Source organism: Molothrus aeneus, chromosome 19 (genome assembly GCF_037042795.1).
Source record: "Molothrus aeneus isolate 106 chromosome 19, BPBGC_Maene_1.0, whole genome shotgun sequence".
In the NCBI taxonomy this organism is placed as follows: Eukaryota; Metazoa; Chordata; class Aves; order Passeriformes; family Icteridae; genus Molothrus; species Molothrus aeneus.
In genome coordinates, this window is record NC_089664.1 from 8562099 (window position 1) to 8588754 (window position 26656).

Genomic DNA, 26656 nt, shown 5'->3' on the forward strand with positions numbered 1-26656 from the left:
GTGGGAGTTTTGTGTGAAGGGAGGCCCGAGGGAGGTGGGTTTAGGGCAGCCACATTGAGGCTTTGGTCTCTTTGGGGTTATTTTTAAATAAAAAGATCAGAGGGGAATAAGCAGAGAAACGGAAAGTTTAATTTCAATAAATTTCAATAAAACCCCAGTCTAATTTCCCAGTAAAAGCCCAACCATTCCTAGCTGGTTCCCAGCACGGTTACAGTGCTCACTCTGCATCTCCCCACTGGGATTCCCTCAAAGTTTAGTTCCACCTGCCCTGCTCCTCCCTGCCCCTGGCATCCCCCCTGCCCTGCTCCTCCCTGCCGCTGGCATCCCCCCTTCTTGCTGCCACAGAGGCTCTAACTCCCTTTTCCTTCTTTTCCAGGGAAAACTCGGCGTGCCAGGATTGCCTGGGTATCCAGGCAGGCAGGGCCCCAAGGTAACGGGCATGGGGTGGGGTGGGGTGGGATGGGATGGGACAGGGTGAGGAAATTTGGATGGGATGGGGTGGGATGAGGAGGTTTGGGATGGGATGAGAAGGTTTGGATGGGATGGGATGAGAAGGTTGGAATGGGATGGGATGAGAAGGTTGGAATGGGATGAGGAAGTTGGGATGGGATGGCATGGGATGGGATGGGATGGGATGGGATGGGATGGGATGGGATGGGATGGGATGGGATGGGGAGGTTTGGATGGAAATGGTATGAGATTAGGATGGGATGCTATAAGGAGATTTGGATGGGATGGGATGGGATGAGGAGGTTTGGACGGGATGAAGAGGTTTGGATGGAAATGGGATGAGGAATTTTGGATGGGATTTGATGGGGAGCCCAGGAACACAGCCCAGCTCAGCCCCCGTTTGTGGGGTGAGGCCCCTCCTTCCCACTCATGCAGGACAAAAATAGGGATGGACAAAAATAGCTGCTGGTGCATGGCTTGGGTCCCAAAGTGGTGGGAAGAGCTGGAGAAGGGCTGGGATGTGCAGGGAAGGCTCCTGGGAGCCTTCCTGCTGCTGAAAGGCATTTCAGTCCTTCTCCTTGGATTGGGTTTTTTATCTTCCAAGACAGCATTATCTAATTAATTAAGGAGAATAGTTAATGACTCAGGGTCTCCCTGAAATGAAAAGAAAGCTGCCATTTGCATATTTGCAAACAGCCTTTGTAGCTTCTCTCCACGCCCACCTCCGTTTGGGCCATTTTCAAGGCATTTTTTTAAATTAAAACTGTGAATTCCACTCCATAGACTTAGGCTCCAGCCCAGTTTTCACATGCCCTGGAGGCTTTGGGAACTTCTGTTTTTGTTAACTTCTTTTGTAAGAATGGTATTTTATTATTCATGTTCCCTGCTTAAAAAAAAAAAAAAAAAAAAAACCAAACCAAGCCAGGCTTGTTTCATTCTGGAGACAGAATTATCTGCAAGAGATTGTTTCCTGCTTGTGGTGGGGCTGCTTTATTTTTAATTTACATTTTATATCTGGAGTAAGATTGTGGGGGGTGGGTTTTTTTTGCATTTTCTTGGACTAATCCATATTTTAAAAGCAGCAGCAGCAGCAATTCTCCAGGCGTTGGCATCAGACAGAAACAAGCCAGGAGTTAAATTTTCATGTGCACCACAGTGACTTAGGAGCTAAAATCCAAAACCCTGCCTGGGCTCCCATCACAACCATGGGCTTGGGGTTTTGTAGTGAGTGCTAACGAGCCATGGGTATTTGTTTTTTGTGCTGTTTTTGGAGAAAATTGGATGTCAGAGGGAACCCCAAAATTCAGGTTATTGTAGTGAGTGCTAGTGAGCCATGGGTATTTGGTTTTTGTGCTGTTTTTGGAGAAAATTGAATGTCACCCCAAAATTCAGGTTTTTGTAGTGACTGATAATGAGCCATGGGTATTTTGGTTTTGGTGTTGTTTTTGGAGAAAATTGAATTTCAGAGGGCACCCCAGGCCTCTGGTTTTGCTGTCATTGGAGGGAGGTTTGGGGCACAAGGGCTGGGGGCTCTGGGGATGGCCAGAGCTGCCCCAGGGCGGTCCTGAGCCTCTCCCTCCCTCTCTGCTCTTCCCCCAAGGGCTCCATCGGCTTCCCAGGATTCCCAGGAGCCAACGGAGAGAAGGGCACACGGGTAAGAGCTGCTGCATCCCCGCTGCTTCACTCATTTCTTCTTCTCCAAAGAGATTTGGGGACCATTCCTTTGCTCCAAAGGCTTCTCCGCTCAGGAATTGCCCAAAAAGGCTCATCCCAGGATGAGGTTCCTGCTGCAGGACAGGAGGATGCTAGGGATGGCACAGCCAGCACCTTCCCAATTAAATCCTGGGAATTTTCCCCTCAGGATATTTTAAGAGGCTCCTCTGAACCTGAATCCTTTGCTGGGACTTTGCTCAGGGCACAAAGAGCTCTTTAATTAACAGTAATTATTAGGGATGGCTGAGTCTGTTCAGAAGCAGCCAGAACCATCTTTCACCTAACTTTGAATTCTAAATGCGCGGCTGAGAACGCTCTCAGTGCTTTTAATAGGCTGCTCAAAATTCAGAGACACCCTGAAAATCAGGGGGTTTCATCCCCCAGCCTTGTCTCTGCCTCTCACCCCACCTCCACAGCCTTCTCTCAGAGTAGGGATTGTCTAAATATACTGATTTATTTTTTATCTGCTGCAGAACATGCTGGAATTAAAGGATTCAGAGTACAAACAAAGTCATTTTCTGCACCAGCTCCGGTCACAGTGACAAGAAGGGGGAGTGAGGACAGCAAGTGGAATTAGTTTCCTTTTTACTCTCATTTAAATAGAAATGACTTCTAACAGGCAGCTTTGAGAGGAGCCCAGCAAATATAAATCACTTTGCACTGCATTAATATCCTACCCCTGCAATTTGGGTTCTATCCACCCCCCCCCCTTTTTTTATTATTTCATTTCATCTGGAGCTACAAATTCTCATCCCCATCCCTCCCTCTGCTCTGGCTGGACAGGAGGAGGGAGGCCAGGAAATTCAGCCCGGAATTCCCTGGAATTACCCCCCTCCTTCTCAAATATCCAGCAATAAAACCCCCGGGCTGGATTTCTGGGGGGTGTAAAAGAGGGGAGGGATTGTTCTGCTTCGAATCCCTGCGCATCCATGAATGATTCTATTCTGGGATGGAATCAAATCCCAGCTGGGAGGGGATGGGAAACCTTCCAGGGAGTGGGGAAGGTACCAGGAGCTGGGCATTGCTGAGGCTGGAACAAGCCCTGAGGGGGCTGAGGTTTGAATTTTGGCATTTTCCAGCCTGAAAGGGGCTGGGGAGGGAGCAGATCTGATGGGAAAGGGCCCAGCTTCAGAACCAAGCCATGAGAAGAGAAGAGAAGGCAAAAAATCAGCACTTCCCTCACTTTTATTCCAAATGAGCTTTGTGCCTTTCATGGAGGTAGTGAGGATATTTAGTTACACCCTTGGCTTGCCACACATTTCTTCACTTCAGGAATTAAAAAATGGCTTTTTAACCTTTCAAACATTGATTTGTTTCATGGTAGTTCTAATTTTTAAATTTTTTTTTATTATTTCCAATGGGTTCTACCATTTTATACCAAATTAATCAATGTGCATTCACTTTATCAGTGTACAGAGAGATTTTCATGGACAAATCTTTCCATTAGCAACAGCAGCTCAGCTTGGAAATGTAAGACTAGCAGAAATGTTGATTTTCAGTAACAGCTTTCCTATCCATCTATTTTTTTTTTCCTCCCAAGTATCCCGTTTGAAAAAAGAGAAAAGCAATTATACACAGAATTATAGGCTGAGCTGGGGTCACTCTGCTCCAGTCCTCATCTTAATTTAAGCCTCATTGAGTCAGACTTGATAAATCCCCCTCTGCTTCTCCTAAGACCACTCAATTTGTTTGGTTTATGAATGTGTTCACATGGAGCCAAGAAATAAAATTTCTAGGTTTTTTTTTTTTTCCCCTGCAGTTCAATGTGGAATAATTCAATTTGGAGCTGCAAAACCCCCAAATCATTCGTTTGTCTTTCCTTTATCACAATATCCCCATTATGCTCTTCAGTTCCCTGGTTTATATGGCCAAAATCATGCAAATCCCACATTTCTCTGCTGAAATGGAGCTCAGCTTTTCAGCAGCACAGAGAGTCTTCCCAAGTTCTTAAATAATTCAAAAAAAAGGTGAAAATCAGAGGTGGAAGGGCAAGACCTGCACAGGCAGCTAAATTTTAGTGCTGAGGTGCTGAACACGCCCAAACACTAAAGTTCAGCTCGTGGATGTTCAGTTGTACAAAAAAAGGGCTGAAAAGGTAAAAATGGCTGAAAAGGGAGGGGAAAAAGGGAGGAAGATGATTAGAGGATGAGGTTGGGAAAAGGCTGGGAGGACTGGGACTGCTGGAGAAGAGAATCTTTGGGATGAGCTGAATTTGGAGGGAAGCTGCAGGAAAGATGGAATAAAACTGTTTAAAGGAGCCTGGAGTGGCTTTGGGTGGGGCTTGGAGCAGCCTGGGCTGCTGGAAGGTGTCCCTGCCCATGGGGGTGCTTGGAATGAGCTGAGCTTTAAGGTCCCTTCCAGCCCAAAGCAGCTTTTGCTCCTCTGTTTGGTGCTTTTGGAGAATTCTGAGCCATTAAATCCCCCCAGAGCTGCTCAGCACCGAGCCCCTCCTCGGCTCCAGGTGGGCTCAGCATCTTTTCAAGCCCTGCTCATGAAATCAATACTTAAACATGAATAATAAATCTTATTTTAAGAGCTATTTTCTGCCTTTAGAAGGGAGCAATAGATTTTCCCTGCTTGCCCAGTTTGACAGAGCTCCCCAAATCCAACTATTTCTTGGTGTGCCTGGAAAATAATCTGAATTTAGCTGCCTTCATGTCAAAATCCTTGTTTGACAAATACAGGTCTGTGTGTATTTACAGGGGATATAAATTCTTTGCGACTGCACATGAATGCATGACTAATGACAACAATAAGCAGGGGGAAATTTGGCTAAAAAATAGAATTGTGGGAGAAGGAGAGGAGTGTGGGGGGGCTACCTGAGGGGAGGCAGCACCCCCTCCTCCCCACCTGCTCCCAATTTAGCCTCCCAGAGCTCCAACAAAACCAGCTGGAATATTTTAAAGCGAATTTTGCCATTAATTAAAAAAAAAAAATGCCAGCAGGCTTTAATAAATGGAGCTGCAAGAACAAGGAAGATTCAGCAGGACTAATTTTAGCAGCTGCAGGAAAGTTGATGGGAAAGTTTTGCAGCTCCTGTTTTATGTTCTGCTGGTTAATGAGTGTCAGAGCTGAGCAGGCTCTGAGGTGATGGATTTGGGGCAGAAAATGGCAAAGGGATATTTTAAGCACCCAGGGAATGGAGGTTTCCTCTCCTTTCCTTTCGAGGTGATTGGTGCCATTCACAGGCTGCAGGTCCCCAGGGCAAAGTCAAAACTTCTTCCCGTGGTGTTTTGGCCACTTGACACCAGCCCAAACTGGGCTTTTAGGCCATTCCTCTGCTTTTAGGCTCAGCTTAATGTGCTGCCAGCTTTATTTGCAGCAGGCTGCGCCTTTTCCACGGCAGGATTAATCCCAGGGAGCCCAGTGCAGCTGTCAGAGCTCACGAGCTGCTGCCAAACAACGCCTGGAAGTCCTTGTTTAGCTCTGAGTTAGGGAAATTTGGAAAGATGTAGGGCAGCCTAATTGGCCTGGGGTGCAGGAACCTTTGTCACACCTTCCAAACCCCACAGAACCTGTGTCACACCTTCCAAACCCCACAGAACCTGTGTCACACCTTCCAAACCCCCCAGGAACCTGTGTCACTGTGTGACACCTTCCAAACCCCACAGAACCTGTGTGACACCTTCCAAATCCCACAGAACCTGTGTCACTGTGTGACACCTTCCAAACCCCACAGGAACCTGTGTCACACCTTCCAAACCCCACAGGAACCTGTGTCACTGTGTGACACCTTCCAAACCCCACAGAAACCTGTCACACCTTCCAAACCCCACAGGAACCTGTGTCACACCTTCCAAACCCCACAGAACCTGTGTCACACCTTCCAAACCCCACAGAACCTGTGTCACTGTGTGACACCTTCCAAACCCCACAGGAACCTGTGTCACACCTTCCAAACCCCACAGGAACCCCTGGAGCACAGGGTGAGGGCCCTGCCCCACGTCAGGAGCAGGGATCAGTGGGGAAAAAGGGGTTACAGGTGTTGGGTGGTGGAGCTGAAGAGGTTTTGGGATGCTGAGGGGGTGGCCTCGTCTTTGAAAGCATTTTGGGGTTTTAAAGGACTTCAGATGCTGCTCCTGAGGAGATTCATTCCCTCAGGGAGCAGATGTTGTCTGGGATCACTGTCCAGACCTGCCCAAGGGCTATAAATTCAAATAAATACAAGAATCAGGAGGTGGAGGTGAAGCTGCTGCTGAGTTTTTCGTGGCAGATGAGGAGCAGAGAGGTCCTGAGGCTGTGTGTGTGTGTGTGACAGGCTCTGCTGTGGGTTCCTAATCCCTTCTCCTTTTCCATTCCAGGGCACTCCTGGCAAACCAGGTCCAAGGGGGCAGCGTGGTCCCACGGTGAGCAGCCTGTTCTTCATCCTTTTGTCCTTCAAAACCTTGTCCTGGCCAAAGGGAAACTTTGTGTCCTCATTGGGGATGGGACCTGGCCTTCAGCAGCTGCAGCTGAGCCAGGGGGACACAGATTTGGGGCTGGGTGTCTCCACTGAATGTGGTTTAAATCTTTCTGATGACTTTCCTGTCAGCCCTTGCTGCTGCTGGGATGATTTATTGACCCCACACAGCTCAGAAAGGCCTCAAATGTCACTTTTTGTGTCTTTTCAAGGGTCCACGTGGGGAAAGAGGCCCCAGGGGAAGCACTGGAAAGCCTGGCCCAAAGGTAAGGCTTGGGGGTTTTAAGGGACTTCAGGACTTTGCTCCTGGAGAGATCCATTCCCTCAGAGAGCAGATGTTGTGTGGGCATTGGGATCACTGTCCAGACCTGCCCAAGGGCTGTAAATCCACATAAATCCAAGGATCAGGAGGTGGAGGTGAAGCTGCTGCTGAGTTTTTTGTGGCAGATGAGGAGCAGAGAGGTTTTGGGGCTGTGTGTGAGCCTTTGGGGTGGTGTCCCAGGCAGTGTTGGTGTGGAGAGCAGCTGCTCCACCAGCCTCCATCTCCCTCCTTTCCTTTTCCATTGGGTTGGGAAAGCTGAGCCCTCCCGAGGCTCATTCCCAGCTCAGTGGCTCATGACCCAGCTGCAGAGGATGTGCCCAGGATCTGTAAATGTTCTGACCCAGGAGCCAGCAGGACTCTGAGAGCACTCCCAGACTGGAGACCAACAGAACCCCGACACCAGCACAACCCCACAGCCCCTAAACCTCCCCAGCCCCTCGTTTTTGGGGTTTAAATCGAGTTTAAACCCCCTGAGAGCCATTTTTTGAGCCATTTTTGCCTTCCCACTGCTGAGCCAGCATTGGCCACCAGGCAAACTTTGGGATTTTTCTCCAAACCAATCCTGAAGCACTGATTGATTACCTAAGCACTGATCACCAGGCTGGATGGAAACAAAGCTTTTGTTTATAAACAGATTTCTGGGCTTTGTGTTGGCATGAATTTTGTATAAATCCCCCCTCTTCAGGGTGGCATTTATCTCTCTGAGGGAGCCCACTGTGTGGTGGAAATATCCCAATCTCCCCAGGATTTTTATGAGGGGATGTGGGGGGAACAAGCAGCTGCTCATTTGTCACAGGCTGCTGTTCCTGCCACAGAATTATTATTAGAGAGGCCTGGGGGAGTTGTGCTGTGGTGTCACCGTGGGCTTGGTGCCATCTGAAGCCTTGGCACACAAGAAGCTGTGATGCTGATTTGGGTATTTTTTTTAAATGCTGTCTTGTTTTCCTTCTTCCTAAAAGGGCAACTCTGGTGGTGATGGCCCCCCTGGTCCTCCTGGAGAAAGGGTAAGAGGAGCTGAGGGGTACAGCAGGCTCTGGCAGAGGAGGTGGGCCTGCAGGGCTGCCAGGGTTTTTGGCAAGGTGGATCCTCCTGGGTGCCCTGCTAGCAGAGAGGAGTGGGCAGGAGGCAGCTCAGCAAAAGGGAAAATAAAGGGAAATTCTGGTTAAAAATCCAAGGTGAAAGGTGCTGGTGTGGAGAGAGGGCCCCCAAGCCATCTCCAGCCCTTAGGTCCTGTCTGAGCTCTCCAGGGAAGGCTCAGGTGGGACTTTGGGTGTCCTGTGGAAGCATCACTCCACAGTGATGGGGAGAAGGGACAAGTCACCCCTGGGTGACTGCAGGCAGTCAGAATTCCGGGCTCTTTCTGGAGGATGTTGTTCTCTAGGACCTCCTGCTGCTTTCTCCAGACCACAGTCAGGTGGGAAATCCTCAAACAATGGGACTTTCATGATTTTAGCCTCAATTCTGGTTTGGTTTTTTTTTCCCCCCCCACTGGGTTTTTGTTCTGTTTGTAATTTTTTCTACACAACTACCCAGCATTTGCCTTTCCAGACCTTTGTGCCTACCTGCTGCTCACACAGAGTTAATATTTGTAATATTTCATATCAAGTGTTGCAGGTTCCTTAACCAACTTCTCTGCCTTGTCTTCCATTCCAGGGACCACCAGGGCCTCAAGGACCGACTGGATTTCCTGGACCAAAAGGGCCCCCTGTAAGTAACTCAATTCCTGGGACATCCAGAGGGATAATCCAGCCTCTCCCACCCAGCCTGGGCTGATTCCCTGACAAATTCCCAAGAAAAGGCATCACTGAGACATGCTGATAACAACGCCATGTTTTCAGATTTTAAATAGCCAAGTAAATTGCAGCTGATTATAAATGTTCATTTCCTACTGACTCAGGATCTCTGGGATCTTTTGTGGCTGTTCTGTGCTTTATTTTCCCTCTGTGGACGTGGAGGACAGCACAGCACTGCTGTCCCTGCAGTTGTTGTACACTGGGTGGACCTCAGAAATGGTTTGGGAGTGATTTCCTGAGCAACTCCCGTGAGATGAATCCTTTGGGAGATGTGTGGGGAGGAAAGGGGTGCAGCTTTTAGGGTCTGCAGCTCCATTTCCCTGTGAAATAGCTGGGAGCTTGGGCAAGCAGGGCTGATTCAGTGTTTGGCACAGTTTTATTGCCAAGCACTGGGTGATGCTGCTTTTCTCCCACAGGGTCCTCCTGGGAAGGATGGATTGCCTGGGCACCCTGGACAGAGAGGAGAAACTGTAAGTAGCCAAAAAACCTTGGACTGGTCATCGCTCCAGAGGCTCATTTTGGGTTCTCCAAACCCTCCTGTGCTGCTGGGGAGGTGCAGCCCCAGGCTGGGTTGTTTGGGGTCCCTGAGGGTGTGTCTCTGTGGGAAGCAGCCCATTTCTCCCCACTGCCTTCCCCAGGCATTAAATGAGCATTAAAAAGGTTTTGCACATGATGCATTTTCTCCCCTCAGCTTATCAGACAATTTAATTAACTTGCCTGGCATTTGCTAAGCAAGGCAGTGCAAACACTGCTCAGCCCAGCACCAGATATTTATTCACATGCCACAAGGCTGGTTTTAAAACAAGGGGGTTTTGAGGTATTTCTGAGCCAAGTCCTCAGGTCAGGATTAACTTAAAAGGTGAAGAGTTTTCACCTGCCAGAGCCTGACTGACATTGAGTCTTCCTTGAGTTTTCCATGACATCCAAGGTGTCATCAGCTTCTGAGACTGCAGTCAAAAGCATCAACCTCCAAGTCTGCAGGAGTGAATGGAGAATGGGTTTTTAATTATTTTGGGGTCTGAAAGCTCTCCCTAATTGCTTTCCTCAATTTGCCTCTCCCAGGAAAGACAATCTCTGTTAACCTGTGCCATCAGCCTTGCAGAGATCACTTTCCCCTGCACACCTAGGCAGGAGAAGTCCCCTTTTTGTCCCCTTTCTCCTCACAGTGCCAAAATGCAAGGAGAGAAGCAAAAAAAAAAAATGAATTAAATGCTCTTTCTACATCAGTAGCCTGGTCAGTGCAGTGCATCTTTGTGCAAGATTGAAATCTCTGTGTCAAACACTTCCCCTTATTGAAATTCCCATTCAGCAGCAAACAGGCATGCTGAGATATTTGGCCATATTAGATTTGCAAAGATTGGCTCTAAAAAAACCATGACAGATTCTAAAGCCTCTGTGCCCAAGGCTGAAAGAGTACAAAAGGAAAGCCCTTTCTTCAGGTTAATAAGGAAAGTCCTGCACAGAAATGATCTAAATATTTGTCTGTGATAAGAGTTTAAATTGCACCTTCATTTCCCAAGGATATTTTGCCATTTCCCCATTAGTGACAGGATATTTTCTGATCTGCAGGCAGCCAGAATAGCATGGAGGAGTTATTTAAGCATGACAGGCTAGCGTTGGCATGGGATTTATCTGATCCTCTTTTGTGGCAAGGAGAGAATAGCCCGTGTGCCCTAAATGCCATTCCTCAAGCTTGTCAGCAGGCTGGAGTAACAACCATAATTAATGTGCTTTTTAAGGAGTAGCCTGGGAGAGCCAAACAATTGCAGTGGTGAGAGTTCCTCGTTGTCACTCTTCAAAATGCCATTGGAAGGAGCTGTCAGGGAGACTTCCCTGCTCATCAGCCTTTGCAGACAAACAGGGCTGTGCTTCCTTTCAGCAAATGTTGATGGAGGAGATAAAACTTCACTCAGCCCCCGTGGGTTAATCTGTTCCTGAGCTTCTGGGAGCTGAGCTGAGACAGAAGGGAGCCTAAACCAGCACCAGAATGGGCAGCAGGAGAAGGGAAACAGCTTTTAAGAGTTGCTCAGCATGAAGAAATTCACACTGATTTTAAGAGCCATTTAATAGCCATTAATGGCGTTTTTAATTGCCATTTCCTCCGTGGTTTTATGAGTGGAACAGATTTTTATAGATATACATATAAGTGGCCAAAGCACAGCAGCTCCATCCAAACAGCAGGGCTGAGCTTTGAGAATCCCTTCTTCTTCCTCTGTTTCACCCTTTGTAAATGCACAAGGACATTTTTCCAACTTTCTGTTTGATTTTTTTATTTCATTTTCATTTGGCCCACCCTGGTCAGGGGTTTCACTTGGGGAGGAGCAGCTGGTGGCAGTGTGACCCTCACAGAAATGTCATTTCTTTGTCTTTTCCCTTTCTCTAACAGGGTTTCCAAGGCAAGACCGGCCCTCCAGGCCCCCCTGGTGTCGTAGGGCCTCAGGTAAGAAGCAAATGCTCACCCCTGCAACTGGTCTTTACTGGTTGTGCAGCGGGGACTCCTTTTCCAGGGAAGGCAAAGCCTTGTCAGGTGGCTTTGAAATTCCTGAGGAAGGTGTGAAATCCCCCCCATGGCCCCAGCTCACCTTGCTGAGGGGTTGGGATGGGGTTTAGAAAAACGTAAATGTGGTGGCTCCTGTGAGCTCAGCACAACCACCCCGGTGTAAAACCGGAGTAGGGTGAGAAAACAGCTGAAAAGCACAACCCAGCTGAAAAAGACAAACCAGCTGAAAAAGACAAAACAGCTGAAAAAGACAAAACAGCTGAAAATCAGAGCCCAGCTAAACAACACAACCCAGCTAAAAGCACGACCAGCTAAAAGCACAACCCAGCTGAAAAGCAAAATACAGCTGAAAAACACAAAACAGCTGAAAAACACAAAACAGCTGAAAATCACAGCCCAGCTAAACAACACAACCCAGCTAAAAGCACAACGCAGCTGAAAAGCACAAAACATCTAAAAAAACCACATCCCAGCTCAAAGGCCTGCAGCAGCCAGGGAGTTAAATGAGATCTCCAAGGGCTGAGCAGCTGCTGGTGGTCAGGGCAGAGCAAACGTGCTGCCAGAGTGCTCTTCCATGTCACTGTGAGGAAAATCATCCCTCTTTCATCTCAAGGGCTGCCAGGTTCTGTCAGAGCTGGGCTGGTTTGCTTTCAGTCACCTCGAACAAGCACAACTTCCAGTGAGCCTGCACTGGGCTTAGGACCGGCTTTGGGTCGAGCCTTCTCGCCTGAGCTGCTGGGGAGCAGCTCTTTAATTAGAAAGCAATTAATTTGTCCTCTTTAATGACACCATAAAGCCCCTGATTTGTAAATTCCCTGATTAGGGGCAATCCCCTGACGGCTGTGTCTGTCTTCTCGAGTGCAAATTAGGCTCGGTGGCAATTTGGTGGCGCTCAGCTGGGTGCAGTTGCTGTGATCTGTGGCTGCTGAGTGAGCTCTGCGTGCTCTAAGTGCCCTCCCTGCGGCAGGACATGAGTTACAGCCCTGTCCCCAAAGCTACCAAGGGGGCAGGGACACCGTGGCTTTGTGCATGTGGCTTTTGTCCTCCTGAAAAGGAGCCCCTGGGGAGCCCTGTGTGACACTTGTCACCCTGAGTGCCCTCGGAGGGCACGGAGGCAGCCTGTAATTGCCAGGCAGAGGAGCCTCATGCATTATTTATGCCCCATCCGAGCAGGAATCAGCGGGCTTGGAGAGTGCTTGGGAAGTTTTCAATTAGAAAGGGAAAGCTAAGCATAATAGTTGTGGTGGTAACATCTCCTTTGGGTGAAATCTGGGCTCACTCCAGAGGTTCTCAGTGCCTCCAGTCTGCTGAGGGTGATGTTGGAGACTTCCAGAGCAGATGCCAGAGGGGGAATGTCTCCAGGGACTGCTGGTGGCACTGAAGGCACCTCTTCCATCCCACCCTGCACTCTTCCCTTCCTCAGCAGTTCTGCCAACACCCACCCCGTTTTCTCTGACTGGTTTTTTCCAGGGTCCAACTGGTGAGACTGGGCCCATGGGTGAGCGAGGCCACCCGGGCCCTCCAGGCCCCCCAGGTGAACAAGGCCTCCCTGGCCTCACTGGAAAAGAAGGGACCAAGGTAGGGACTGGAATCCACCTCCTTGCTGCCTGTCCCTCCCTGGACATGGAGAGGATGATTCAGAAAAGAAATGGAGCTCCTGCCTCATCCCAGCTGCAGGCTGAGGAGATGAGCTGGGCCTCCATGGAATGAGCAGACCCTCAGCTCTTTCTCCTTTTCCTTGCAGGGGGATCCTGGCCCTGCTGGCCTCCCAGGGAAGGATGGTCCTCCTGGACTGAGAGGGTTCCCTGGAGAACGAGGCCTCCCTGGCCCCATTGTGAGTAGAACCTACTTGGTCCCTCCAGCTGGAGAACTCCCAGCTACCCCAGTTGTTGAATTCCCATGCTCCTGTTGTGAATTCCCAGTTGCTCCAGCTGTGAATTCCCAACTGCTCCAGTTGTTGAATTCCCAGTTGCTCCAGCTGTGAATTCCCAACTGCTCCAGTTCTTGAATTCCCAACTGCTCCAGCTGTGAATTCCCAGTTGCTCCAGCTGTGAATTCCCAACTGCTCCAGTGGTTGAATTCCCAGTTGCTCCAGTGGTTGAATTCCCAGTTGCTGCTGTTGTGAATTCCCAGTTGCTCCAGTGGTTGAATTCCCAGTTGCTCCAGTGGTTGAATTCCCAGATGACTTTGTTTTCCTTCCTCCAGGGTTCTCCAGGACTGAAAGGCAATGAAGGTCCCCCAGGCCCTCCAGGCCCAGCCGTGAGTATCCCTGTCCCTGCAGGCAGCACCATTTACAAGCTTGGCAGGGCCAGGCCAGGGTTAGTCACAGCTCCAGGCTTTATCCTGATTTTCCTGACGACTCCGTGCATGTTCCTGTATTTTACAAGCCCTGCATGTAACAGCTCAGTCATTTTGTGGGGTCAGCTGTGGATGTACGTGACAGGCTGAGGGAACTGCAGGGGTTCAGAACATCCAGGATTTTGTTTCTAATCCACCTGCTTTGCCTCTGGACGTTGTCTCTCCTTGAGATCCCCGCTCAGGGCCGTCCTGGAAGGAAACATTCATCATCCAACCCTCCCTGCTGGCTGCGAAGTAGCTCATGCTCTTGTTCCAGGCTGTTTATGTGTCCCCAGGAGCTGAGCAATCTGCACCATCCAGAGGAGAATCCAGCCCTTCCAGGGATTTTAATTTAAAAAAAACCCCAATCTGCAGGGCCCCTTAAGCTGGTGGTACCAACTCTTCATGTGGCAGTTATCCCACGGATGAAGAGCTTGGATTTCTCTCTGTCTGGCCATGGGTGAAGCTTGATACTGCAATTAAAGCTCCTTTCCTCCTCCTCCTCCTCCCAACAGGGCTCTCCTGGGGAACGTGGCCCTGCAGGATCAGCTGGCCCTATAGGATTGCCAGGCAGACCTGGCCCTCAGGGACCTCCAGGACCTGCAGGTGAAAAGGGAGCTCCAGTAAGTACCAGTATGAAGATGAAGAGATGTGGGACAGCTGGAGATGTGTGCAGTAGGGAGCTGAGTGTGGGATCAGTCCTTGTGGAGATTTAAATTATTAAAAAATAAGGATATAAAGTTCAGTTAGAAAGGAATTTTCTCGTCTTGAGCACATCAAACCACTGGATGTCGGCTGCTCAGGTGCCACCCCTGTCAAGCATGGCTGTGACCCCAGGGACTGGTGTGTCCTCAGGCAAGGAGAAGGCCTGGGGGCTGAAAAGGTGCCACAGCCTGTGTCACCTCCTGGTGACAATCAGCCAAGGGCCAGGCCTGTGGGCAGAGAACTGAGCCAGCCCCATCAGCAGAAGGAGCCAGAGGTGGCTTTGGTGATGTCAGGCTGCTCTTTGATATCAGAACTGCTTAACAGCCACACTTGCTGCTTTGTTAGAAACTCCAGCAGCTGATCCAGAGGGGAGAATTTCCTGGTGAATCAGTTTTAGGAACATCTGTCCTGCTGAGTACCTGCAGCATGTGTCAGTCAGGGCAGGCATGAATAGGCAATTTATGTGGCATCTAATTTATTTAGAGGAGAGCACCCAGGATTCAGATGCAATTCAATCATGGACGAGAAAACTGGAAAATATTCACTGTTCAGTTCCTGTAAACAAACAAATTTGATTGAAAACTCCTGCTCAAAGGAGTACAAGTAGATGTTGCCACAGAGATTGTTTTATTCGCTTCAGGTGGTTTTATTTGTCCAGAATCTCAGGATGGGCCTCCTGAGAACCCCCCTTAGCTGGGGGTCAGCCAGGGAGGGAGCAGGACCAGAATCAGCAAAAACTGGCTGGTGGGAGTAAAAATTACTTGGGGTCTTGTTTGTCATCCAGGCAGGGCTGGCAGAGGGTTCAGATTAAATCAGATTATGTTGCTGTAGCAGTGAAATTGCAGCTGTGATCTTTACATTTGCTTGTTCTTTTCATTATCCCTCAAGACAGAAGTTTTGTCTCCTTTCAGACAAGGAGCACAGATGAAACATCAGCTGGAAGCGGCTTTGCTGCTCCTGCCCATCCAGCCAGGAGTCATTAGCAGCTGAATAAAACCTTAATGGGCTCTAATGGATCGGTCAGAGGGTGTGACCTGCCTGTTTCTCTGCTTCCAGGGGGAGAAGGGTCCCCAAGGACCGGCTGGCCGGGATGGCATCCAGGGCCCCGTGGGACTGCCGGGACCAGCAGGTCCTGTTGGACCTCCAGGAGAGGACGGAGACAAGGTGGGGACAGCTCCTGCTGCCTGGGGTCACTCTGGCACGGAGCTGGGCAGCGTTTGCACCGTGGTGCACCCCACAGTTGGGTGGGATGTGCTGCTGGAGGAATTTTGTGGAACTCAAAATCCCATGGGATGGGCAGCAGCAGATGGGGTTCCATGTCCTCTTCCAGCCACAAAATTCCCTAAAATCCACGTTGGCTCCCCCAAATCTGTAGCAGACACCTGCCCACAGATGCCCAGCCTCTCTAAATTAATTCCCTCTCTCATTAAGCCCCTCTGGAGTGGAGAATTCCCAGGAAACATCAGCTGGGACAAATCCCTCGTGGTTGCTCAAAGGGTCTGCAGGATGCAGAAATTCCCTGAAATCCACATTGGGTCCCCCAAACCTGTAGCAGACGCCTGCCCACAGATGCCCAGCCTCTCCAAATTAATTCCCTCTCTCATTAAGCCCCTCTGGGGTGGAGGATTCCCAGGAAAAATCAGCTGGGGCAAATCCCTCGTGCCTGCTCAAAGGGTCTACAAGATGCAGCTTCGCGCATGGCGTGGCTGCCGAGGAATTGTAGGGTGGAAAAGGGTTTGGTTGCACCTGGAGTGGCCAAATCTCTGGAATTCTTCACCCATTCAGTCCCTGTGGGGTTTGGGATGAGGATGCAGCCCCTCAAGGCTGCTGAGGTGGGGAAGTGGTGATGGATTAATGTTGTCCCTTTGTTCCTGGCAGGGTGAGATCGGGGAGCCTGGGCAGAAGGGCAGCAAAGGTGACAAGGGGGAGCAGGTGAGTGATGGGGACTCTGCTGTAGCTGCTTCTCTTGAGTCTGGTTCGTTGTGTGACTTGCTGGAAATAGAAATTAAATTTATATCATTTTCTAATGTTGATTCATCTTCTGTGCTTCATCAAATACCCACATGATGTAAAAAAAAGAGTGAGAGCCTCAAGTGGGAGCCTCCAGCTCCCAGGAACACTGAGATATTTCCACATCACCCACTTAGCATGGAAATATCTGTGAAACATGAGCAGTGTTGCCATCAAAGTTGGGTCTTTGGCTGAAGTTCCCTTTCTGATTTAGTTTATGACAGAAGGGTGGACCTGGTGATTTTTAAAGGTCCCTTCCAGCCCAAACCATCCTGTAATTCTGTGGTAATTCCAGTTCCACACCCTTTTTATGCTGCCCAAAGCCTGAAGAACATGAGTTACCCAGGAGTCAGGGCTGAGTGCTGACACTGCTTTGCTGCAGCAAAAATGTGTTTGGAGGAGCCTGAGGAATGCTGGGGTGTCCAGGGAGGCCTGACCCTGTTCCCCACCTCTCTTTCGGGAATTAATGCAGTTTTAATGGAGATTGTATTGAAGGAATTCACATTTTCCAGGTGAATTTGTCACTCTGCTCCTAACACTGACATTTCTTTCTTTGTGACAGGGTCCCCCAGGCCCCACTGGTCCCCAGGGTCCAATTGGTCAGCCTGGCCCAGCTGTGAGTATTAGCAAAAATCCCTTTTTTTTCCCCCCAAAAGCCTCCTGGGAAGCACTGGGATGATTCCTGCCTGGCACTGCTGTTGCCCAGCACGAGCAGGGGGTGGTGGGGTGGGGTTGGTGGTCCCCACGTCTGTCTTGGGCTGATCAGAGCCTGTCCTTGCAGGGAGCTGATGGAGAGCCCGGGCCCCGAGGACAGCAAGGCCTCTTTGGTCAGAAAGGTGATGAAGGACCCCGAGGGTTCCCTGGTCCCCCTGGCCCTGTGGGCTTGCAGGTAATTTACAGCATCCAGGGAGGGTTTAGGTGTTGGGAAGGATGAAAGTTTGACCAGAAAGTCTCACAGATGTGTGTGCTTAGCAGAAAGATTTTTGAATGTAGAGTCTGATGAAGGAATAGAGATGGAAGCAAGTTTTGATATGGAAGAAAAGAATTGCTGAGCCAGTCTCACTGGATAACCAAGGAGGCAAAGGGTGTGTTGGTTAGAAGGGGTTTTTATGGCTTAGAGCAAAGGATAAACCCACCCCAAACAAGAAGATGTTTTTACCAAGCAGGAAGACAGCACAGGCAAACAAGGCAGCAAATGCTGCAGGTAGAAAAAAGGTCTCAGAATTTTCCACTGCAAGAAAACTGAAAAACAACTTCTAGCTTAAACTGTAATGTACTAGTAAACTAAAAATGTACTAGCTTAAACTGTAATGTACTAACTGTTAGTGATTGGAGAACAGTAACATGAATATGGCAATTATAGCAGTTATGATAGGCTATAGATAATAGTTAAGGTATAGATTGGTTCTACTGTGTTGAGATGCTCAACAAAGAAAAGTCTATAATGCATTGTAACCAAAAGAAAAGTCTATAATGCATTGTAACCCAAACTCAGGGTCTCCAGGCCTGCCTGCAGCTGGAGCTGGCAGCTGTAGGCACAGCTCTGTCACCCATGGACTGCTGTAACTCATGGATCCAACAAACTGCATTTTGGAGAGCCCCCTGGAGTCTCCCATCCCTCATTTGAGCTCTTACATTTAGGGTGGTGAGAGCTGGGGCTCACCTGAGATGTTCCCAGCTAAAATTCACCCTCTGCACCTCCACAGGGCCTGCCTGGACCACCTGGGGAGAAGGGAGAAACGGGTGACGTTGGCCAGATGGTAAGGGGCTTCCAAATTTCTTATTTCACCACTGACATTGCTCTGAGAAACCCATCTGAAATTTGTCCTCCTTTTCTCTCAGGGCCCACCAGGCCCACCAGGACCCAGAGGTCCATCTGGGCCACCAGGAGCAGATGGTCCACAGGGTCCTCCTGGAGGAATAGGAAACCCTGGTGCAGTAGGAGAGAAGGTAAAGCACCCTGAGGAGCCTGAAGCAGGAGTTTGCTGCAGCACTCGTGCAGTGCCTTTGCTGTGCCAGCAGAAAACTCATCCCCCTGCAGAAATGTGAATATTTCCATCCCTTTTTTTTCCATGTGTAGGGTGAACCTGGGGAATCTGGTGAGCCTGGTCTCCCTGGAGAGGTTGGCCTGCCGGTAAGTGCCCCCTGGGAGAGGCATGGATGAGCTGGAGAGGTGTGGATGTGGATGGGACAGCAGGGACTGAGCCAGCCCTGTCCTGGATTTGGGTATTGATGACACATTGCCACGTTCCTGGGTATTTATAGGATCACGTTTAGTCACCAAATCTGGGCTACCCACAGCTGAACACCATGAACACCACTCAGTCCTTGTGGGAAGGGACTGTTAAATCATGCCCTTGTGTTTGGAGACACAAATAGAACTTCTTTTGCTCAGAATTGATTAAAGGATAATTAGAGATCAGTATTTTTTTTGTTTTGTTTTCCTTGATAATAAAAGTTTTTTTGTCCTTTACAGGGCCCTAAAGGTGAAAGAGGTGAAAAGGGGGAAGCAGGTCCCTCTGGTGCTGCTGGTCCACCTGGCCCCAAAGGCCCACCAGGTGATGATGGCCCCAAAGGCAGCCCTGTAAGTACCCCTCAGTCTTTCCTTGCCTTGCCAGCAGATATTTCTGCATGAAAAGATGTTCCCAGAGATATCTGTGGAAATTTAAACTCATTTCCTAGTAGAACCATGGAATTGTTCTTCTGGTGATCCATGATCTCAGCCCCATTCCTTAGGGTGTTGATGAGGGAAAGACCCTGCTGGACCATATTTCCCAGAAATACTGGAATTGTCAGTGCTTTTTGCAGGCTATCAGGAATCTCACCCCATGCAGAGGAGCTGCAGTAGGGTCACTTTGTGTTTATGGCTTTCCAAGGTCTTCTGCACCAGAGCAGATCTTCCAAAATAGGATCAAGGAGATTTATTGGGTTTGGGAGCTGTACCTGCACACCCAGCTCCCTGCTGCTGATTCTACAGCTCTGCTGAAGCCACTGGAGCTCTGCTGATTTTACCAGGGGACAATGGTGCAGAGTTTATCTTGCAGGCTCCTCTGATGCCTGAAATTTACGATGAGATAAGGCAAGATGGCACAAAGAAGCAGAGGAGGCAGGGGAGTTTAGTCATCCCTCCTAACAGATGGGATTTGGGATATCTGTGATGGGTTGCAGGCTGCTCCTGGAATCATGTGAAGCACCCGACAGACATTGTATGGGGAAGAATGCTGAAGTGGTTCAGTCATTAAATGCTCTGAGAGGCTCCTCCTGTGCAAAATGTCACACATTTGCAAAAGCAAAACCTTCCAATCTGCACGTTCCCAAAGCTGGGAGGACTCTGCTGTCACCCAGCAAGAGGATTTCTGAAAAACTGGGATGGAAGTGCCAGCATTGTCTCTGGAGCTCTGGTGGTCAGGATGCAGATCTGGACTGGCTGGGGCAGGCTGGAAACACTGCAGCTCCAAAGAGGGGTTGTGGTTGTACAAATTGGGGTTTTACTCCATAGGGGGGCTCCCCATGTTGTCACTGGTGCAACATCCCTGACTTGGGAATGTTCTTCTCTCTTTGCAGGGTCCAGTTGGTTTCCCTGGTGACCCTGGTCCTCCTGGAGAGCCTGGCCCAGCTGTAAGTGTTGGTCTCACAGAGCCTCCTCCTCCTGGGGTGGTGAAACTCAACTGTGCTGCTCATTCCCAGCAGCTCCCCTGGCATTCCTCTGTTCAGCACCATTCACACCCTAAAGACACCTCCTTGTTCCTTTTCCCCTCCTTTTTAGGGTCAAGACGGTCCTCCTGGTGACAAAGGTGATGATGGTGAACCTGGACAGACTGTGAGTACCTGGAGAGATGAGAGCTGTTCCCCACGGTGCCCATGGCTCTGTGCCAGCTCCAGGGACACTGAGCCTCTCACTCCCAGCAGAATTTCCCACAGGGAACTGCCCACTGAGGATTTCATTCCATGGATCCCTCCATGGATCCCTCCATGGATCCATCCATCCATTGATCCCTCCACCCCTCATCCATCCATCCATCATCCCTCCATCCCATCCATCCATCCATCCACCCATCCATCATCCATCCATCCATCCCTTATCCATCCACCCATCCATCCATCCATCCATCCATCCATCCATCCATCCATCCATCCATCCATCCATCATCCATCCATCCATCCATCCCTTATCCATCCATCCATCCTTTATCCATCCATCCCATCCATCCCATCCATCCCATCCATCCCATCCATCCATCCATCCATCCATCCATCCATCCATCCATCCATCCATCCATCCATCCATCCATCCATCCATCCATCCATCCCTTATCCATCCATCCTCCATCCATCCATCCATCCATCCATCCATCCATCCATCCATCCATCCATCCATCCATCCATCCATCCATGGGTGGGGCACTTATGGCTTGTTCCTCTCCCCTCTCTCCCTGCAGGGTTCCCCTGGGCCCACAGGAGAGCCAGGCCCCTCTGGACCCCCTGGAAAAAGGGTGAGTTGGGTTTTTTTAGGAAGATTTTCCCAAAAGCACTTCCATTAACTTTTTAAAACTCACAGTGTTATGAAGCCTACAATAAATGCTGTGTAAATACTGTGTAAAACATGTGATAATTAAAAAAAATGTGATAATTAAAAAAATAAAATGATGCACCATCCACAGCCATTGGAAATTGATGGGAAGCTGCCAAGCAAATCCCATGGATTTTTTTTAAGATGTTAACAGCCCAAAGAAAATCCAAGGATGAGGCACTGCTGCTCTTCCTGCCTTGCTGGCAGAACCCAGGGATTCATTTAGCAAGGAGCTAATTTAAAAAGCTTTTCAGGGATATTTGTCTCCATTTTGTCTCCTTCCCTGGGGCTGCAGCATCGTTTTGCTAATTCCAACAGACCCTTGCAGATCAGCAGCATCTAATTGTGTTTCCCATCTACTCTGGGCTTTCTTTAGGGCCCTCCTGGTCCAGCTGGTCCTGAAGGAAGGCAAGGAGAGAAAGGAGCCAAGGTGAGAGCTGAATGGAATTTCACTTGTGCTGTGTCCTTGCTAGTCCAAGTGGATCTCCCTCTGCCAAGGCAGGGAGTTGATTTTGCTGCGTGTTACAACAAATTAGCCTGGATTTGGGGCCACTGGCCTCCAATCTGAGCTTATGTTTCAGCCCTTAACAAGCTCTGTGGAGATAATTAGGGCTTGGTAAGGTCACGGGAATGTTTTGCCTGGTTTGGAACATGCAAGTGCTATATTTGGCAATGTAATGTGTTGTAAATAATGGGGTGTGCAGAGCCCCGTGTTCCTTTCCCAGGGCAAACACAGCATTCATGGGCTGGGATTGATTGGGTGGGAGTGCTGGGGAAATGGAGATGGGATGGGAAATTACGGATCTCCTTGTGGCAGCACAGGGGAGGGAGGATGGGTGGATGGAGAGGTGTCCTTGAACCCAGGAGAGCTCAGAGCCAAAGGGTGGTTCCTGCTGGAATTCAGGCAAGGCTGGAAACTGAAGGAGTTTGGAGAGTGCCTGAGGTGGAGGGAGCAGCAGGAAAATCAGGGAGTAGAAAGTTTCATTTCCAGTGCTTTGCATGGATCTGCATCCACTCCATGACGTCCTGGCGCCCTCTCACAAAATCATCTGATGTCCCAACACAAATTCAACCCCCTGCCTCTTCATCCAGGGGGAAGCTGGTTTGGAAGGACCTCCTGGGAAGACTGGACCCATTGGTCCCCAAGGTGCTCCAGGGAAGCCTGGTCCTGATGGCCTCCGTGGGATCCCCGGTCCAGTTGTGAGTATTCCCAGCCTGAGAAAGCTCAGCTTTTTTCCTGTGTCCCACCTCTCTGGAAGGTGCCTTTTCTCAGGCTTCTGTCCGTGCTGGAATGGCTGACAGCAGATAAAACAGATTTCATGGGAAAAATGGGATGGTGAATATCATCTCCCACATGTTTCATTTGAGTCTTGGGTCTTCAGCCACTCTCCAGGAGTGATTTTCCTCGACCCACAAGGTCCCTTTTCCAGCAGAGATTTGAGCATGGAAGGAACATAAATCCTTTTGCCTTTGCCACCTGTGAAAAGCCAGGACAGTCATTCCCTGGCACAGGTGAATAATCAGAATATTCCCAGCTGGGAGCGCTGCTGTCACTGGCAATGAGGAAATTGCACTTTTTTTACAGGGTGAACAAGGTCTCCCGGGATCCCCTGGCCCAGATGGTCCTCCAGGCCCAATGGTATGTCCAGAGCATCCAATCCTAGGAGTTTTTGACCTGGATGAATGAGTGTGACATGAATTCATCCCCTGTTTTTTTTTTCCCCCCCTGTGTCCCAAAGGGCCCTCCGGGTTTGCCTGGTCTGAAAGGAGACTCTGGTCCTAAAGGGGAGAAGGTGAGAATCCACTCAGGATCCCATTGCCTAGTCCCTGGTGGGGTGTGGGGGACAAATGGCACTGCCCAGGGGTCCTGCAGCTGGCAGGACAGGGCTGGGCAGTGTCACCAGCCCCAGTGACAGCTTCAGAGGAGAGCTGGAGCACTCTGAGTGAGCCCCAAGGAGCTGAGCTGTGGGGGAGTGTGGGAGTGCAGAGCCCTGGCCCATTTTTGGGGTGATTCTCCACCCTATAAACTTTTCTCTCATTTATATATATATAATATAATATAATATAATATAATATAATATAATATAATATAATATAATATAATATAATATAATATAATATATATTATATATAATTTATAAAATTATAATAATGTATAAAATATATATTATATATATTTTATATATATTATATATATTATATATTTTTTTATAACCCCAGGGAATGAGTAGCTGCTCCAGTGCAGAGGTTCTTTCTATATTTGTAGCATTTTCTGCTGTAAAAATCTCCTATTTTTGGTCACTCTGCCACTTCCACATGTCAGGGATTGCTACAAGCTCCTCTCACCTCGCTCAGATATTTGGGGGTTGGATCTAGAAATGTCTTTGCTCTCTCCAGTCAGAAATCCTAATTAACATCTGCTGTTTTCCCCCAGGGTCACCCAGGTTTAATTGGTCTCATTGGGCCACCAGGAGAGCAGGGAGAAAAGGGTGACAGAGGCCTCCCAGGGCCCCAGGGCTCAGCAGGACCCAAGGGAGAGCAGGTAAATATTCCCTGAAACCTTCCTGGAATGTGCTTGGGAGCACTGCACCCTCGAGGAGGTGCAGCATAGCAGAGATGGGCAACCCTGGCAGGAGATCCTTGGCAGTTTTTGAGGGATAGTTTCTGTATTAATGTGGTTTATTCTGTGTGTGAAACATGGATTTGCTCCAAAATGACCCATTTTAGTGGGAAGCAGATTCTCAAGGGTCCTATGAAAGAGTTGAATAGACCTGGAGGGATGGTGCCATTAAATATTCATCTGAAGGGCTGATTTTTAAAAGTGTGAGCCTAAATGAGATAAGAGATTCCTTGCCCACGCTCTAAAAACCAGGTAAAGCTCCAGATTGGCCTGGAATCCCCCAGAACTGGGTGCCCACCTGTGAGCAGGGGTTGGATGTGTAATTTTAAGCTAGAATTGCAGGTGAATATCATTTTCCTGTTATCTTTTAGGGTATCACAGGTCCCTCTGGACCCATTGGACCTCCAGGGCCCCCAGGATTACCGGTAGGTGACAACCAATGACCTTGGAATTCCTTGGGAGCCCTCAGGAGCCACTTTGGTGGTGCCAGGAATGCCCAGCACAGCCCTGGCTGCAGGAGGATGTTGGGCACAATGGGTTTTTTTAGCTGAACCCTTTAAAAAGTCTTGGATAAGTTCCAGGAGTGCTGGAAGTGATGTGGGAGATGGGCACTGGGAAATCGTTCCCCCCTTGTTTCCCTCCCCTTTTCTTTTGGAGTATCTACAATCCCATGGGGATTTCTTGCCCTTTTTTGCTGATTTTCATCACTTTTTTGGTGCTAGCCTGGGGTGTCCAGCTGGGTGTCCTGAGCATGGAGTGGGATCAGCCCCACATTCCAGGAATCTCCCAGCAGCTTCCCCAGTCCCCACCGGGGCAGGAGTGTGGAGCTCTGCCACAAAAGCTTTTTGTCTGTTGGCAAATAAAAGCAGCACCCACCTGAAGTGAATGAGGGAAAATGGAAATAGAAAAGGAGTAAATTTTATAAAAATTCCCTTTCTGAACTCTCTGCTTGGAAATGAGCTGACTCCTTTCTGTATTTGCCTCTCCACAGGGTCCACCTGGTCCCAAGGGTGCTAAAGGCTCATCAGTGAGTATGGACACAACTGAAGGAAGAGGCTGAGGGGTTTTTATTGAGTGTGGGACAGGCTGGGCCTCCCTTCATCAGCAAAATGAATGCAATCAGCAGAGAGGACTTAGGGAACTCTGCCTTTGCAGGCTGCCTAAGCCCAGCAGTGATAATTGGGGAAGGTTTCTGTGCCACAACTGCACTTCCCTGAAGAGCAGAGCAGCAGAGATCACAAGGAGCAATCCCAGTGCTTAGTCCTGAGGAGAAAAGCTGCTGCTGGAGAGTGGAGGGGATTAAAAATAGCCCGTGAAAAGCGGGAGGTGGGAAGTTGGAAAGTGAAGAAATCGGTGAGAAATGAGACTCTGGAGCTTCGTGGTGCACACCTGCTGTGCAGGCAGCTAAAAATTCATCTTTTGGGCAACTCCTTAGTGTCTTTTTTTTGCCATCCAGAATTCGGTGTTTTATTAATTGGAAGATTTTATTTGACTTGCAGAACCGTTGGGTTGGTTGGGAGAGTTGAAGATTTTATGCATTTTTTTATGCCAGGAATGCCCAGCACAGCCCTGGCTGTAGGAGTGTTTTATTAATTTATTAATTTGAAGATTTTATTTGACTTGCAGAACTGTTGGGTTGGTTGGGAGAGTTGAAGATTTTATGCATTTTATGCATTCTGTAGGAAGCATAAGAGAAATCTGACTGTAACTCCAGGTGTTTGATCTTTTCTTTCACCTAAACACCAAAAATAACCAAAAATACCATTTTCTTGGGATGTGGGTACAGGGAGACTCCTCTTGTGTGCCTGAAAGGACAAAAAATGAAATTTCTTTAGTTAAAATAATGTTTGGGATGTGATAAAAGTGCCAGGTGAATTCTCCTGAGTGACTCCTGACTTTCCCTTGTTTTTCCATCCAGGGTCCCACAGGTCCCAAGGGTGAATCAGGTCTTCCTGGGCCCCCAGGGCCTCCTGTAAGTAGAACCCATAAGGTGAAGGATGAAATGAGGTTCAGACCTCGTGGCTGCTGGAATTTGGGAAGCAAAAAAAATCTCTGGACAAAGATTCCTTTCCAATCCTAGCAATGGGTTGGAGTCTCTTGGAGACACTGGGGGAGAAAGGATGGGAAGGGAGGAATTATTGATGGGAAGAGAACAAGGAAAGGTGGGAAATGTTGAAGCCAGAGGTTTTATCAGCACCACCCATGGCTGTTTTCCATGTCCAATGTGCATTTCGGGATGTTGCTGCTTTGTCCACCTCTCATGTCCTTTTCCCAATGGAATGAGAAGTTGTATCTTATTTTTTCCCCCAAAAATCAGGGTCCTCCTGGAGAAGTCATCCAGCCCCTGCCCATCCAGGCTGCCAAGAGGACCAGGAGGAACATTGATGCCAGCCAGCTGCTGGACGATGGCAATGCTGACAACTACATGGACTATGCTGATGGCATGGAAGAGATTTTCGGCTCCCTGAACTCCTTGAAACTGGAAATTGAGCAGATGAAGCATCCCCTGGGCACTCAGCACAACCCAGCACGCACCTGCAAGGACCTGCAGCTCTGCCACCCTGATTTCCCAGATGGTGTGTCCCAGGAAAGGGGGAATTGGAGGGAATTCCAGGGGTTTTGCAGCTTCACACAGAAGGAAGGGTTGGGAGACCAGGAATTTGGGAGTCCATGGGGGATGTGGCTGGTGGAATATGTAGAGCTAGATGGATGTCACTGGGCAGCCCTTCCAGCTGAAAATGGGGATATGGGATGGAAAACCACCTTCAGCTGGCACCAGAGCATGACCAGCTTTCAAAAACTACTTATAAATAATAACCCATGAGAATTGTTATTTATAACTACCTATAAATAATAACCCATGAGAATTGTTATTTATAACTACCTATAAATAATAACCCATGAGAGGTGAAACACCCCAGGTGAGGAGGTGGCTGAAGTGCCCTCTGAGCCGATCCTTTCCTCCTTCCTCTCCCCTCATGCAGGTGAATACTGGGTTGATCCCAACCAAGGGTGCTCCAGGGACTCTTTCAAAGTTTACTGTAATTTCACAGCTGGTGGAGAGACCTGCATCTTCCCTGATAAGAAATCTGAAGGAGTAAGTCCACACCACCTTTGCTTTCCCCTCTGTGCTGGTGATAGATGGTTTCCTGATATGAATATTCATAGGCAGCCAATTGAACAGCAGCAAGGAAGGATCAAAGATCCAGAATGTTCCTTTGTTACACAACGTTACCT

At 49.0% G+C, this 26656-nt stretch overlaps 1 protein-coding gene across 1 annotated transcript in view; it reads left to right on the forward strand.

The window, feature by feature from the left end:
- COL5A1 (collagen type V alpha 1 chain) overlaps window positions 1-26656 on the forward strand; it is a 133991-nt gene that overhangs the window by 96027 nt on the left and 11308 nt on the right. The window contains exons 31-63 of the mRNA XM_066562709.1: window positions 377-430; window positions 2051-2104; window positions 6465-6509; window positions 6775-6828; window positions 7844-7888; window positions 8538-8591; window positions 9094-9147; window positions 11064-11117; window positions 12648-12755; window positions 12922-13011; window positions 13383-13436; window positions 14030-14137; window positions 15276-15383; window positions 16098-16151; window positions 16792-16845; window positions 17011-17118; window positions 17936-17989; window positions 18072-18179; window positions 18310-18363; window positions 18706-18813; window positions 19794-19847; window positions 19996-20049; window positions 20669-20722; window positions 21176-21229; window positions 21892-21999; window positions 22385-22438; window positions 22539-22592; window positions 23234-23341; window positions 23791-23844; window positions 24411-24446; window positions 25338-25391; window positions 25737-25995; window positions 26404-26516. Coding sequence (XP_066418806.1) covers window positions 377-430; window positions 2051-2104; window positions 6465-6509; window positions 6775-6828; window positions 7844-7888; window positions 8538-8591; window positions 9094-9147; window positions 11064-11117; window positions 12648-12755; window positions 12922-13011; window positions 13383-13436; window positions 14030-14137; window positions 15276-15383; window positions 16098-16151; window positions 16792-16845; window positions 17011-17118; window positions 17936-17989; window positions 18072-18179; window positions 18310-18363; window positions 18706-18813; window positions 19794-19847; window positions 19996-20049; window positions 20669-20722; window positions 21176-21229; window positions 21892-21999; window positions 22385-22438; window positions 22539-22592; window positions 23234-23341; window positions 23791-23844; window positions 24411-24446; window positions 25338-25391; window positions 25737-25995; window positions 26404-26516 — 2478 coding nt within the window. The remainder of the gene's footprint in view (window positions 1-376; window positions 431-2050; window positions 2105-6464; window positions 6510-6774; window positions 6829-7843; window positions 7889-8537; window positions 8592-9093; window positions 9148-11063; window positions 11118-12647; window positions 12756-12921; window positions 13012-13382; window positions 13437-14029; window positions 14138-15275; window positions 15384-16097; window positions 16152-16791; window positions 16846-17010; window positions 17119-17935; window positions 17990-18071; window positions 18180-18309; window positions 18364-18705; window positions 18814-19793; window positions 19848-19995; window positions 20050-20668; window positions 20723-21175; window positions 21230-21891; window positions 22000-22384; window positions 22439-22538; window positions 22593-23233; window positions 23342-23790; window positions 23845-24410; window positions 24447-25337; window positions 25392-25736; window positions 25996-26403; window positions 26517-26656) is intronic.